Source organism: Camarhynchus parvulus, chromosome 4 (genome assembly GCF_901933205.1).
Source record: "Camarhynchus parvulus chromosome 4, STF_HiC, whole genome shotgun sequence".
Taxonomy (NCBI): domain Eukaryota; kingdom Metazoa; phylum Chordata; class Aves; order Passeriformes; family Thraupidae; genus Camarhynchus; species Camarhynchus parvulus.
The window spans coordinates 70911825-70927551 of NC_044574.1; the positions used below are offsets into that span (position 1 = coordinate 70911825).

A 15727-nucleotide genomic window follows, 5' to 3' on the forward strand; every position below is an offset into this window, starting at 1 on the left:
GTACTGTAGAATCATTACTGCTAATTTTGTCCCTTTTATCCCCCCACAAAAGGAATAGTTTCTTATTTCTCATAGGCTTTTTTCCCCTTCAGAAAAGTGTTATGTTCAATGATGAGTATTGAGAATTTCCAGGGCCTCTCAAGCTAATGCTTAACTAACTCCTGCTTCAGATTTGATGAGATTTTTCTCTGCCTGTCCTGAAACTGTGCTTGGACAGACTGGGGGATGGCAGATTAGGAAGCAGAGCTCTAAGTGCCAGAGACAGGAGGGCAAGACTCAAAATCTGAACAGGTGGGAAACAAGGTCTGAGAGAATTAGGAGCCAACATGTTTTACCTACACATCCCCCTGTGTTTGGGGTGAATCAGCTGATTCCCTAGTTGGGCAGACTGACAGGGAAGAAACTGAGGGACAGGTTGGATTCACCTGGACCTCTCTGCAAGCCCGATGAGTATGACATCTGTCCATATGTGTCCCGGGTGAGCTCTCTAAGATAGCATGTTCTAAAAATAACAGCACTTGTATGCACACTTGCCTTCAAGGCCTGAAATGTGATACAGCCGCTCTCAAATCTCCATGCAGTACTGCTTCAGTAGTCAGCCCCTGCCTAGTTAAAATGGGGCCTGTTAACAGGATTGCAGGATGCCAACAGCATCTTGTACATACACACGGCTTGCCCAAGCCAGGGCACGTCATACTTTTCTTCAGTGTGAGTCTGTAGGTGCTGCAAACTGCGTGTTAACTTGTGCCTGAAGTGACAAAACTGACTGCCATGGTCTGAACAAGTCATTCTTACCCCGTCTGCTGCTGCTTATGTGAGGGCAAGGAAGGGAACGGCGGCCCATAGAAATAGCCCAAATCCAAAACAGATGTTGTCCCACCAACACATCTGCCACAGCTCTCCCAGGAAAAGGTCAGAAAGCTTCATTCTCTGAGATCCACAGATCTTTGGGTTCTGCTTCTGGTGCTGTCTCGTCTTCAACCCACATTTTCAGGAGTTTCTCTTTGCCCTTCCTTTACTAGGGAAGCTGCTGAGAAGAAAAGCAGGTTAATCAGAGGCAGGGAATAGGAGATGGATGTTAATATGCCTTTGGCAGTGGAGAGGAGGGAGGAGTACTCTGTCTAGGATGGGTTGTGAGGTATGGGATGAGGTGGAGAGAAAACATGTCAGAAGAGGGACAGGATGGAGGAGGGGGGAAGATGAAAAATCCCTGTTCCTCACTGTACCTTCCACAGTGTCTTTCAGACACAAGACTTAAGCTTCCATTTTTTTCATGGACAGCTTGCTCCTAGGCCTTCTCACTTAAACCTGCTTTAATACTCCTTCAACTTCTACCAGCCTTTTCCCTCCCCCGGCTCCCTATGCCATGTCTTCCAACCCTGAAAAATATGAATCATTTTTGCTTTGACACAGCAACATTCAATTTTGTTTTCATAGCTATGTAGCTTCTAGTCTTCTGCTACTCTACAGTCTTACACTACTATATAGTCTTACACTGCTATAAGGTAGTCCATCTAAGTCTATCTAGTCTTATACTACTATAAGGTAGTCCAATAGTGTGGGATCATCTTGTTTTTAGTGTGCATGATAGAAAATTATTATAATCTTATTGAAAGTAACTAATTGACATACCTTTAATACTGAACAAGTTCAATATTAATAGATGTCTTGAAAAAATAATGCTTCACAGTGATGTCCATTCCATCAAAATCCTTTAAATCAGACTTCAGGTACATAGAATAATATAGTATATCTAACTAATTGTTTTTATGTCCTTCATGAGGAGATTGATTTCCTGGTGATCACCGCAGAACAGAACCATGACACTATCCATAAGCAGCTCTAATTCTTATTATCAGTTATTCCACAGTTAAAAACCTGATATTCAAAAGCCAACTGGACATGGTTGTGGCCAGCCTCATCTAAATGACTCTGCTTGGCCAGAGTTGGTTGTACCAGATGATCTTTAAAGTCCCTTCAATCTCAATCATCTGGTAATTTCTAAACCAGAGTTTATGAAGCCTTTACCTAAATGGAATCCCAAGACAAGTGTTTGATATGCTTGGACACTAACAGACAAATGTTTCATGGCATTTTCAAATTCTTTAGTGATGGTGTAAATCCCATGACTGTTAACCAATTCCTTTGCATACTTTAATAGACAGACAGTATCTTTACATACTTCTCTATAGACCAAAAAAAAAGAGATTCAGAACTGTGCCTTACTTACACTGCAGAACTATAAGACTTGCATGTTGCTAAAGAACTCTTGCAACTATGTTACCTGCCCATTGCAACTGAAAAAACCCATCTCATATATATTTTTATTAAATTTAATTGAAATTTGCTTGAGAAATATAGGTATAAAGTTTTTTATTATCTTAAATGAGTTTTCATAAGAACTTTGATCCTGCAAAAATCCAGTCTAGTAATGGAATTTCTTAAGTTACTCCTCCTACTAAATACAGCACCACAAACACTTTTGGGTGTTCATGACCCACCATGAGGTATATGAATTATATGCTAAAAATTAAATAGTAGGAAAGGACAAAGTGTATGAGCACTGAAAACACAAGAGTTATTTTCAGTTTTTCATTTACAGCTGTCAGTTCAGGTATCATTTTGATCCCTTTGTGGAAATTGTCCATTTATGCCCAGCAATGTAAGTCCCTCCAAATCAACCATGCACTCATGAGCTGTCTACTTTGAGAGCTTACTAGAAAAAATGATCTTGAAAGAGAGACTTTTATTACTCATTCCTTCATCCTGCTGGTAGGTCAGCAGCCCAATCATGCCTTCCTTTTTGTTTCTGGTTTTGTTAGTGCTACTTTTTTTCCTTTTTTTTTCTCTCATACAGATTCTTTAGTAAGTGTATTATGGAAAATAATAAACCTTATGTCTAAGGTTTAAAGAGAGGCACTGTTATGATTTAGGCTAATGGTTTAGGTAATAGTTTATCATCTGCTGTCTGTTCCATCAAAGAAGTTGCACAATTGCATATGCTTCAAGAAGGTTTTTTAATAAACTGGGTGTCACTTGAACAAGATGATGTTATAAAGTTCACTGATCTAGACTTATCTAGATTCTATTTACTGCAATTATTACCGTGACCTATCCGCTTTAATTTCTTAGAAGTTATTTGGGAAATTCTCCAACATGTGGAGAGCCAGAACGCAGCAAAGATTTTCCATCTGGTGTTTTTTTAAAGTGTTCTAGTGAAATACTAAACACTAACGTGCAGCTTAAGCCCCCAATACTCTTGAGATCTCAGGCTAATCTTTCAGAGTAGGTTTCCTCCTGATGGTCAGAGGACATTCACAGTCAAAACACATTTGTGCTTTCTGCTATGGCAGTGTAATGGCTCTGCAGGGAGGAAAGGACTGCACACATTTGTTCATCGACCCTGGCTTTGATAAGAGACCCTCTCTGGAACCACGGAGACATAGAAATGGGAGCACAGGAGAATCTATAGCCAGTTTGTTAACCTGATTGCAAAGCTTACAAATTACTCCTGGCCATGTGGTTTGGAAAGCTGTTACTTGAACGTGTGCTTTGTCTGCATGGAGCTGCAGCATCGCTTAATTGGTATTTTCCCTTTGGATACTTGGTTGAAAAGTTCAGTTTGTCACAGTTAATCTTTTATTCATATTAACTCCAAAATGTGCTTAGTGCATTGAATATGCTGAGTAGTACATGCTGAGGATGGAATAATAAACTGAGAGGTTATTTTTATGCAGTGAAGTGTGATTAGGAATCTCTGCAATTTACAGGCCTCGGAGCTCAGACACCAGAGGACAACAGCTCTGTACTCACAGCGCACAGAATGGCAACTGTGGGCTGACCTCTGGGCCCAACTCATCCCCATCTTTTCACTCACTCCCCTCCTCAACTGGGGGACTTCCAAAAGTGTTTGCCTGCAAGACAGCTCGGTGGCTGGGAGCTGGGCAGATATTTTCTGTAAGAGGATAAGAGAGGCTCAGGGGTTCTTTGTTGTTTGATTACAGCTCACAGCTGGCAAGAACATGTAGTATGTGCATTATCTGCTTTCTGCCATTTAATATTGGATATGTTACACCTGAGCAATTCTGTGTTTAAATAATACATGAAATGGTAGGGTAAGTAGAGAAATTACATATTTATGTCAGCAGGTGTAGAAAGAAAATGACTAATTTTGACCCTTACAAATATCTTTGAGGTTAAATAACAAGGAAAAATGAACTAATTTAATTAGAGAAAGTATTAGTTGTCCGTTCTTTTGAAGCTAGGATCAAGAGGCTGGCCATGAGGGGGTTTACTACTTTGCTGTATTGGGAACATCCTTTTAGCTTCAAGTTGTATCTCAGTCTGAAATGTAACCCTTACAGCATAAATGTTGCTACCATTGACTCATCTCAGTTATCTTCCTCATTTTCTTTTCTTTTTGCTTTCATAAAATTCTTCCAAATTCCTGAAAAGAAGGCGTCTAAACAGTACAGCATTGATAGCTGTCCACAGCAGAACGTTGGTGATGCACAGACTTCTCTAAATTCTGCTTCTCATCCCAAGGAATTGTCACCTCATTTTTCCACAACTTCCTTGTTCCAAGAGATCCTGCCACTCTCACAAGCCAGATGAAAGGCTGTGTCCTGGAGGCATGATCTAACCCTGAAAGTGTAACCAGATGCTTTAAGGGATTTCTTTAAAAGCCTAATGCCTAACGCAAAGAAATGCTGGAAGGGAGACTATGAGGAAAGCGATAAGAGAAAAAAAACTAGTAATATACAAAAAAATAAATTATAGTCATCTGAATCATGGTCAAATACTCTATTTTCCTTATCAGTTTTTAAAAAATTCTTGTTATTCTTCATTTAAGTCTCTGCCCTCAGCAAGGGTGTTGTAGGGCTTCTTCCCAGAAATTTATTGCATTTCTAACAATTCTAAAAATTCAGACTTATGTTTTACAGTAATATTCCCCTGTTAGAATATATTCTGAGAAAGTTTTGAGTATTTTTATATGGAGTAAAAAATGAGTTAAATCTCCTTTGATTCTAAATGCATTTGTATTATTTTGGACAACTCAAATTTCTGATTTTAATAAAAAGCACTTTCAGTTCGTTCATCAAGGAAAAAGACAAGAAATTTCAAGCACAAGGTGGGTTTTCTCATTATATTTGCCAAACAAAAATGAGTTTGTACAATTGATCATAGAAGTATTGCCAAAGGTACAGATCAGATAGTGTTTGAGTCATCTTGGAAAAACAATACAAGAAACACTCGTATTGAAAGGAGATTGAGTTTTACATTTACACAAGAAGTGGAAAATTCTTAATTATAAATTCTTTAGATACAGCAAAGTTTTTTACTGTTGAGTCAATTTCTCTGGACTTGCTCTAAGTTGTCTTTTTTGTTTGTTTGAGATGGTGGAAGTTGAAAATTCCAATAATCCTTTTTGGAATACAGAATAAAAACCACTGTAAATTTCTCTCAAACCTGAGAAAGTTTGAGAATGTAATCAATATACTCTTTACATGTGCTAGTATGCCATAGGGTATTTTCCTAGGAATTGTGAAAAATGCAAACTGCTTCCCTATGTGAATTTTGACAAATAGTTTTTATTCTCTTCTCACAATAACATCAGTAGACAAAAAATGAAGCAGCAGCTTAAGAAGTTGCTTCCGACACTGTTTCTGAAGAAGCACTAAGTTTCTGGTAAAAAATATTTTCAAGTAAAAAAAAAATAATTTGCATTTAAAAAATGGTTCTGTTTACAAACCAGAAAACAGCCAATAATGATCTTAAGTATGATGAGATTTCTGAGCTCTCTTGAAATATTTTTGTTGTAGCAACAACTGTGAGTGAATATGGTTTGAAATAAACACCTTTACTTTGCAGAAATGGTGCCCAGCTGCAGTGTTCAAGTTACAAGTCACAACATTTGTCCCCATGTCCTAACTACTGTGCAGGGCAACTCCCTTAAAGAGAAAAAGTCTGTAGAAGGAAGCACATACAATGCTTTTTACCATGAAACAAGAAAGTAGGAAGGGTAAAGGCAGATCTTGTTTTCTGTCATTAATAAACAAAATTATTCCCAGCATGGGTTGGCATTCTAAACAGTGAATATGTCACCTAATTCTTACTCCCTTCTACTCAGAACCTCGAGATTTTTCATCTCAGCGTGCATGGGCGTGATATGCAGCTGAGAAAACAGCTGTGTGTTATTCTTCCTCAGTTTCCCAGTGTTTGGATGATTGCTGTGGTTAGAGTACTTCAGGTGTTAGAGATTACCACTGCTGAGGTGGTTTGCACTTGAAATGCTATTTACAGCTGCTCAGGGGAAAATGATGCTCTGGTTTCAACACACAGTACTCCTTGAGTTGGTCGTGGTGTGCAGGCTTGAAAGATGCAGGTAATAGCTTAGTGAGAGGAGTCACACATAGCTGAGTGTCACATTCCAAATACTGTCAGCTTTAGTGGTTAGAATAACCTTAGGGATCAGAGGGAAAAAGAATGTTTTCTATGCCTTCATCCTTTCCTTGTGACTCCTTATAGCGTGTATTTGTCAGCAAGGCTGTTATTTTTGTCCTGTCCCTTTATGTCAATGCAGCTTAAAATTACTCCTTGTTTTCTGGGACTAAATGCAGGCTCATAAATTCATGTGGCCAAGCCCAAATAGGCTGTGCTGTGCCTGTCTCCCTACCCTTTCTTTTTATTTTTACTATGTATGCCTATATGTATAGGCATAGAGGTCTTTGATAAAGTCCAGAGAACACAACTTTGAAATTTTTGTTTTAAGGCAGCTTTCCTGGAAAAAAATGATCTGTATATTTACCATGTTCCACGATAGTCTCACAGCTATCACCACACTGTGTGGCTGGCAATGGGACTTGCAGGAGCTCCAGGGCACAGAGACAGAAATTATGACTTCTCAAGGATGTCTCCAAAGAGCCCCTGGCTGCTGGTGGTGGTGCCTTTTCCTTTGCACTGAGGAGCACAAGGAATCATTTCCAGGGCTTGGCTCACTGTCAGTCACCAGATAACTGAGACCCTACACAAGCACATATCTGGGGAAGCTTATGGCCCAGCTCTGACACAACTGATGCCTGCTTTGTGGAAGTTTTTCTGCTTCAGATTCCTTCACCAGTGCTGAAATAAGTCACAGACTATACAGAATTATCTGTGCTTCCAGAAGGTCATTTTGGGGGAAAAAAGGAGACATAAAACTGACCAAAAAAACCCTTTTAGGTCTTTAAGCCAATGCTTAGCATCTGCTCTTCTCTGTTATAGCTGGAGAACTTAAAACTTACAAACAACTTCAGAAATTCAATGAATTTTGTCTAAGTTGTCCCAAGTAGATCTTCATAATTTATTAGTGCTCTAAAATACTGGAGGATGAAGTCCTAAAAAGGATTTATGTGATGCAATAAAACTACAGTACAGCCAGGGGATTTTGGCTAAGTTAACTTATCTAAATGACTGATACCTACTGCTAGGAACATTGTCTGGGGTAAAATAAAGCCCAGTCACTGGCCTGCAGTAGGAAGTATAGAGGGAGAAATGTTGTCTGAAGGCTTCAGTCAAAACTTTAAAATGTCAAATGGTTCATGAAAGCAGGAAGCTTGTTGCAGAAATAGTTGCAGGAACTATTCATAATGATCTAATCTTCTTTGATCATTCTGAAACCAAAGGAAACAATCTCTCATTTGATATCTTCAACTAAAAAAAGAAAAAGAAGATTCTTGGAAAACAGCGCGTAAAAAGCTACAACTAAGGTTAGTGAGGAGAAGAAATTCCCAGTTGTTGTAATGGATTATGATTAATGCCGGCTATTCAGTATCACTGCCTCAGAGGATTGGGGAGTTCCATGTGCTAAGGAATAAACTCATCTGAATGCCTTGAGATTGACCAAAGCCAAGGTTTGGCTTCTCAGTACTCCATTGAAAAATCATAGATTCTATCAATCATAAGAAATATTAATTTTTTTTCTTTTCTTGATAGAGAAAATTTTCACTCACTAGGAAACTGATGGCTCAAAAGACCACCAAAATGGGATTACTAATATGTCCTGCATTACTGCAAGACTATAGATTTCCAGATAGATTTTTATTTTTAATAGATTTTTAACTGCAGGAAACATGTGACTCTTAGAAGAGCAGGGAAAGACAACTTTTAAAAATAATGATTTCTTAGTTTTATCTGTGGTCCAGGTACACTGTTTCAATTAATGTTATTGTTGTTTGTGTTGTATTCTAATGACATATTTTAAATTTCTCTTAAATTCTCTTTTGTCAGTTTATCAGGGTCTCTCACGTGTGGTAGAGCAGCCATTAAGGTTCTGTAAGGATTACTACTTTCAATATTTCATCTTGAAAAGCTGAATACAGTGGCTTCCTCCTGAAAGGCATCAAATAAACAAAGCCACAACTGATGGCTTCCCTTCACCTCACAACAAAATAATGTATTGGGGTCTCATGCAGGTTCTTTCAGCAGCACTGCCAATGTATTTTATAATTTGATTTCAAGAAAGCATCTTGACGTAGGAGAAGTCAGTTGCATTTCTTTGTTTTCCTTTAGTAAAACTTGTAAAAACAGTTCATCAGAAACAGTTCTGTATATAGTGAAGTGAAAAGCCCCAAGGAGTATTGAGTCACACTAGGAAAAGGAAAAAAGGGTAGAAGTTTGTATGGTTGAGGACTCAGAAGGAAGAAAACCAGTATAAGATACTAATTTATATGTTAAAGTTAAAATAAGCTTTTTTAGCCTTTGGCATTTCTCAAGAAAATTCCCAGAAAACCTCCCTGATTTCTTTTTATGTTCCAACTTCATTCCTTTTTCTCCTATATGTTTTTTAACTTTTAGAGGTAGTGAGCTGCTTATATCATGGCACAGGTAAGTCAGTTATCTCAACAGATTTCTCATTCTTTATTGTACTGCCCCATTTTCCCCCCATTTTTACAAAGCCATTTGATTCCTGGTTGGCTTGACTTGGTCAAGAAAATACCACATTAAATAAGCATGTAGAAGAGGGTGAGGTTATGAAAAATATTTATTTCCTTTTAAGTTGTTAATTATTGGCTTAATTAAGCCTTTTGATAAGAATAGGTGAATTCTCCAACATTGAGGGAAAATAGTTGAAAGGAGACAGTTTCAAGGTGCTGAATTGTGTTTTTTCTTGAAATAATGCTAACTTGTTCATCTATGGCTTTCTTTTCCTCCCTAAGTGCATGAGACTAAAATTCCATGGAATTCATATGAGCAAAGTTTGTTTCTTCTCTGCCTTTAGAGAAGATACAACCCTTTAGAGTTTACAGAATGTGCCTTTTAAGTGTTGCGTTGATCAGTCTCCTGATGCTGTACAGAAATTCCTGCTTTTTCCATGGAGAATACCTCCATGGATAAAATGTTGAAATCTCTCTCTATATATGTACAGATATATCAAATATGCTGTTTTCCCTCCACTCCTCTCTACGTTGGGCTGGCTGACTCAAATATTCATGGTCTGAGCTTTTTCCTCATGGAGCTGGAATGGAGATTAAATTACATTTCTTTACTATTTTTTTGCTCACGTAGTCATATGAACAAGATGAATAATCTGAAATTGCTGTTGATCCCCCAGCTATCTCACTGCAGGCAAAGAATTCCCTCTTTTATATTTCCCTCAAAACACTGAAGGTCCTAACAAGAAAGGTATCTGCAGTTCAGAATTTAAAATGTCTGTGAAATCATCTGAACAGTACCTGATCAACAGGTGCTCAAACATTTGGGAGCCACTAGAGGCAATATTCTATGGATAAACAACTCATATTCATCTGCAGGGTCCAGTAAAACAACAAGAAGGAAGAGGATGTCAGACATCATCTGCACTAGTGCTACTTGCATTATCCTGTTAGTATATAGACAAGAAATGTGGATACCAAGTACAAGGAATGGAAAGGAAAAGCAGATTTTAAATTATTGCAAATCAGGAAAACAGAACCATGTAGTGCAAAACTTTGATGGAAGAGCATTTTTCTTCTCTTCTGGTGTCAAAAGGTAGTTATTGTTCCTTCTGTACATAGAAACACTCTGCTGTGAGTCGCCTTAATCCCCTAACTGACAAGGATTCACTGGAGAAAATACAGCATTAATCTTTCCCTTAATATCTGCCAACAGCAGTTAGAAAATATTAGCTAGTAAATGCCACACAAATAACTCAACCCTGTGTAGAAGAAATAGCTTCTTCACCTTGGGGATGTTTACTTCAAAAGTAGCCATTGTTCTGCCTGCAGGACTAACAAATCCGATCAGATTTGTCCATGTTTTATTGGAACTTTTCCTCTGGAACACCTATGAATTTCCTAACTTAAAAAAAAACAGAGCCAAAAAACCACACACAAGCACAAACCACAAACAAGCCAACCAAATAACAAGCTGGCCTTAATTTAGTCGATCCTTGTACCAGCCAGATAATTTATTATAACAATTGGATTCAGGATGTAGTAAAGCTTTCAGATGGCTGCTTGGATCTCAGGAAAAAGTAAACCCTACCAGAAATGCTGGAGATCCAGATTAGCAAATGGCCTCTTTTAATCCCAGAATATGCACCTGGGCCAGGCAGAAGGAAAATGAAATAAAAGGGATATGGCCAGTGTCCAACAGGGAGTGGCTAACAGAGTGACAAGCTGAGTGGTCACAGATTTACAATATTCTTTGGAAAGACAAATTCACAGTATTCATCATACTTGCCACCAGTAAATGAGTTAATGAAAAACAATATTAAATCAGGAAATTGATTTTCAAAATAGTCAAGATAAAGAAAATTCTGAGCAGAGCAGTTCTTTGGTTCCCCCATCATCGGTACACTGCTTCCCTCTCAAAGCCAGAAATAAGGGAAGTCCCTTTATCCCTTTGACTAAAGACCAAAGTTATAACTTGGTGTTACCTTTCCTGTGCACATGACACCAGGAAAGGAAAAACCATATTCAGTGCACACCACTGAATTAAGAAAAAATTTTAAATTTAGGACCATTTTATTTCATGCAAACTATGTAATACACACTTCTGGTTTTGCTGTTTTATGGTGGCAAATAATTTATTTCTCTTTTGTGATATTTCCACCAGTGATTAATGCTGATATCAATGTGCTTATGAATTTACCAACCTGTTTGTCTACAAGTCCCTTGGAAGATGACATCCCACATGCTCCCATTGATGTCCTTCCTCTTGCAGTCTACTGTTGATTCATCTCCTCGCAGTGCTAAAGACTGACTGTGGGGAGCATCCCAACAATAAAAGAGAAGCAGGCAGTGTGTTTGTTGCCATAATGAGATTGAAACTTCCTTCCCAGTAAGTGGACAGCTGAATGACTCAGCCATTTATCAGCTGAAGATAGAGAAATGGAGGTGCCTGGAGAAAAGAATTACTTATTATGGATGGCAGCTGGTATGACATGAATATGAATCATGAGGAAAGCAGTCAGTTTAGAAAGAGCCCAAAGGCGACTGGACAACATTACAGAAATGCCAGAGGACTCTAAAAATGCATTGAGTCTTAGAAATATAGTTATGATTTCCAGTAATTGGTGAAAAAGGATTCGTGTCTTCAAAGTTCTCTCCCAAAAGGAGACTAAAATTATAAACCCTACTTCACAGGCAAGATTCCTACCCAATTCATAGAATTTATTTTTTTTTTAGAGTGCAAGAGACTTGGTCTCTGACTTTATTCAGCGAATTAAATTAACACTGCTTTGATTGACATCTCAATTGAAATCTTTGGTAATCAATAAAGAAGTTGTAGTCGTTGCATTAATGAATAAAGTAATGTTAGAGGTAACAAATGAAGGAACAGAACATGTTGTTGTTGGCTATGAGAACCAAGCACCAGCTTTACCTTCTGTGAGAAAACTGGAGATAATTTTTAATGCCCTTATGCTAGCATTATACAAAGGGGGAAAAGGCAAAGAAGAGTCTTCACATAAATATTCTAATTTTTGACTTTGAGTTCTTGGACAGAAGAAGTAATTGAGCTTACCTGAAAATCACAATAGAAGCAGATTATTAAGAGACAGCCAAAAGGATTATATTTTTTTTCTGGTTTATTTTTGGTGGTAATCTAATTTCTCTGAGGGTGTTCATGTAAGAATCTTGTTTCCCAGCTTATGTCTTTTTGATCAGTGTTTGCAATACCTTTGTATAACCTTTTCAAAATTTTGTACAAATTCTGTAAAATTTTTTTCTTCATATTCTTCACATTCTTTGCATTTTTCTGATTTTGTGGAAGCCAACTGAAAAAAAAAAGCATTAGTAAAGCAGGATACCAATCCATTCATTCTGATAGAGAATTAGTTTTTTTGCCCTGTTTAGGGGAATAATTCCACTGAAGGTAATGGACATGGAAAATATAAGTGGAGTCTTCCATGGTCTGTGCAGTTCTTGGTTTTTTGAATAGGATTGTCTTTGAGAGGTACATCACTTCAGTGAAAGATGCAAATGATTGTCCCTCTGAAAATTAGGATACTTTTCTGCATATGTCTAACACATCTGACTGCAGGTGCTGAAGCTGCAAACTGTCCTTTATACACACACATTCAACACCCTATCATATGTAAGCATGCACAAAAGTATTTGCTTTGATAGGAATCCTGAAAGTCTTTTTCTAAAAACAACTGATTTTTCATTATTACGAGTACAGGTTACTGGAACCTCATTAGTTTTCATCCCACGGTTTATGTAACAAAAGAGGTATTTCTGCTATCCAATAAACATTTTGATTTGCCTTTTTTCCACACACCATTGGGTGTTGCTTACCTTATTTTTTTCGAAGCTGTCATTTCCATTTTTCCATATGTTCCACACATCCTGTGTTTTACTACAATTTTTGATACGACATTCTTGAAATATCACTTCTGTCTCTAAGAAAAAGCACCTCATTACAAGTTCTTGGCATTCTTCCTGAAAAAAAAATGTAGTTGCAATAGTTTATGATTAAAAAGGAATAAGCAAATGTGGGTCATAATTTATTATATAATTTAAACCGCAAGTATGATATAAGTGAGGTGTAATCTAAGATAAAATCAGCCATGAAGAGACTGATTTTTACTTTCTGGGCCTCTTTTCTTACTATTCAAATACATTTGAATATCTGCAGAGATGGGCTGTGAGAGCTAAGAACAAAAAGACCAAGCAGTTTGCTGAGATGGGGTGAAACATATTGTCTTAGTGAAGAACATAGGAAAATAATTAATTAGGATAGGAACCTGGCATATAACTAAACACAGTGGAATTAATTTAATATTATGCTTAGTAGTTTTAACACTTTAACTCAGAGACCTGAATTCAGAAAGGGTAAGAGAGTAGAGGAAGTAGGTAATGCTCCCCTAAATAAAAAATGAATCCCAGAATTATTTTAGCATTGTTGCCTTGATAAAATGACTTTGAATCACACGATCACAGAATAGTTGGGGTTGGAAGGGACCTGAAAGATCCTGTACTTCCAACCTCTCTGCTATGCACAGGGACTCCTTGCTGTAGGTCAGGATGCTCAAAGCCCCACCCAACAGGGCCTCGATCATCCCCTTCAATTGATTAATTTTAGTAGCAGATGACTAAGTAAGGATAATTAATACCTGCTTGCATAATTTATCATAAGCACATTGAGTAGAAGAACTATTTATTCCAAGGCAAATTATTTGATTTTAGACACTTTTATCAAATTAGAACAAGTCTACTTTAGGGGATAATTTCTAATAAGGCTATGAAGCCACCAAAATAAACATTAGTTGTGGTCATATGTGAAGTTTACTTACATCCTCGTCTGCATTTGCAGTGTATAAACTGACATCAATATCCTACAAGAAAATAAGAGTTGTAATTATAAACATTAGCTAACAAACACCATCCCTCTCCCTCTCACTAACACTTCCTAGCTGAGTGCAGTGCTAAATATTCTATTAAGTCTTCTTCTATGATTATATGAAATGCTGACTGTTTCATGAACTTACTTTGGATGTCTTGATCGTTTGCAAATCTTTCAGAACTACTTCCCACTTGCATTGACCTGCTTCTGTCTTTGGTACATAAGCACTAGGACAGAAGAAACACAGTGACCATCAAGGGATCTACAACGTTTACGATGAAAAAAAAGACTCAGCATTGTGAGATATTCGAGATACAGCGTTTACATGTAAATACATATGGCGAATGTTCGGGGCAAGCAAGCATATTTGAAAAATCATAAAATCACACAGATACATAAAAACAGTTTCTCATGTCACACACAGTATAAACAATGTGGGTTTTTTAGAAGGCCAGATTTATAGAACATAATGCAAGAGAAAGGTTCGATTACCTGATGTAAAATACCTAAAATTCTTTTTAAATGTAAAAATAAAATTCCAAATCCACTCTCTGAAGTGACTGGAGACAAGTAACAGCTGTGATAGTAAAAATAAATGATTTGTAGTTACTGTCTGATTGACATTAGCTTTGTATTTACCATAGGAAGAAGATGATTAGTCCCATTCCATTCTTTAAAAGGCAAAAGCAATGGCTGTTCAGAAGCAGATACTGCAGACAAATGCTTTTCAGGTGTGTTTTCTGGAAGACACAACCAAAGTGATACCTTGTCACCATTTGATTCCACAGAATTTTGCTTTAGTACTGACTTAATTAACCAATTCTCCAAGACTTCCAATAAAGACAAAACCCTGTTGTGTGTAGCTGGAAAGACCAACTGATTTGTAGCTTGGAGAAACACATAATCACTTTACCAGACAGTTGGTAGAAAATCAGATGCTGAAGGCACACTGTGAAAACCTGAACTCATCCTGGGCTCCCTATTTATTTATCAATTCATACTGCAGGCTGCAATTTAATGCAGAGTCAATATTAAAGAACTTTTGTTCTCCACCTCTCCCCTGGCTACCATTTGTTACCCAAATTCAATTAATTGCCTACAACTTTAACTCCAATACTGTGGCTGCATATACGTGAGACTCTACATTGAATGCATCAAATACTATAGTTAAGTGTACAAATGTTAAATAAAATATTTAGATATAGTACATACTTACATTTCTTTACACAGTTTATGTGTGTCTAATAGTGGGCAGTGATGCATTTAAGAATTTCCTTAGTGGAGTTTAGCAACTGGAAATGAGGAGAAGCTGTGAAAAGCTGTGCATTGTCCATCAAGAAACATTTCTCTGTGCACAGCCCAGTAGCCTTTGTTCCAAAGTCACAAACCCTTTGATTTAGCTGATAAAGTTCCCTCACAGGCTTAGGTTAATTATCTGCTGCAGTGCAGTGGTTTTGACCCAAGGTTTATTCCTTATCCAACATGCAATACTCTACAACTGACTCAAATGATGTTTCTTTACCTGCAAACTTGTAAGTAAATATTTTTAAATGGACCAGAAAACATAACAAAAGAAGAGCTGTGCAGCAGTAAAAATATCCAAATGGGAGGTCAGTCCGTGCACTATCAGGATTGCGGCTCACTTGCTGAAAGCCACCTCAATAAAGCAGAGCCAGGAGAGTAATGATCCTGCGCGTGACACGACTTCCCAAAAGAATTTGTAACAAATATTTGCTACTCTCTTAAATAGAAAATTGCAATTATTTTGTTTCCAATCCCAAAGCTAGAGCTGCAATAACATAGTTACCTAATCCTACATAAATTTCCACGTTCAATAATGAGATGCAGTGTCAGTCCCTTTAATCCCCTTTGCTTGTCCAAAACCTGTTCAGTAAGAGCCACGTGGATGAATGATGCT

The 15727-nt window shown here is 37.5% G+C and overlaps 1 protein-coding gene across 1 annotated transcript in view; it reads right to left on the reverse strand.

Annotated features, from left to right (window-relative positions):
• Positions 1 to 981: 981 nt before the first annotated feature.
• IL15 (interleukin 15) overlaps positions 982 to 15727 on the reverse strand; it is a 38100-nt gene continuing 23354 nt past the window's right edge. Inside the window, exons 3-9 of the mRNA XM_030947750.1 lie at positions 14449 to 14549; positions 13955 to 14036; positions 13760 to 13801; positions 12762 to 12905; positions 11986 to 12238; positions 11117 to 11361; positions 982 to 1030 (exon numbers count right to left, since the gene is read on the reverse strand). Of these exons, the coding sequence (XP_030803610.1) occupies positions 12125 to 12238; positions 12762 to 12905; positions 13760 to 13801; positions 13955 to 14036; positions 14449 to 14549 (483 nt within the window). The 3' untranslated portion in view covers positions 982 to 1030; positions 11117 to 11361; positions 11986 to 12124. The remainder of the gene's footprint in view (positions 1031 to 11116; positions 11362 to 11985; positions 12239 to 12761; positions 12906 to 13759; positions 13802 to 13954; positions 14037 to 14448; positions 14550 to 15727) is intronic.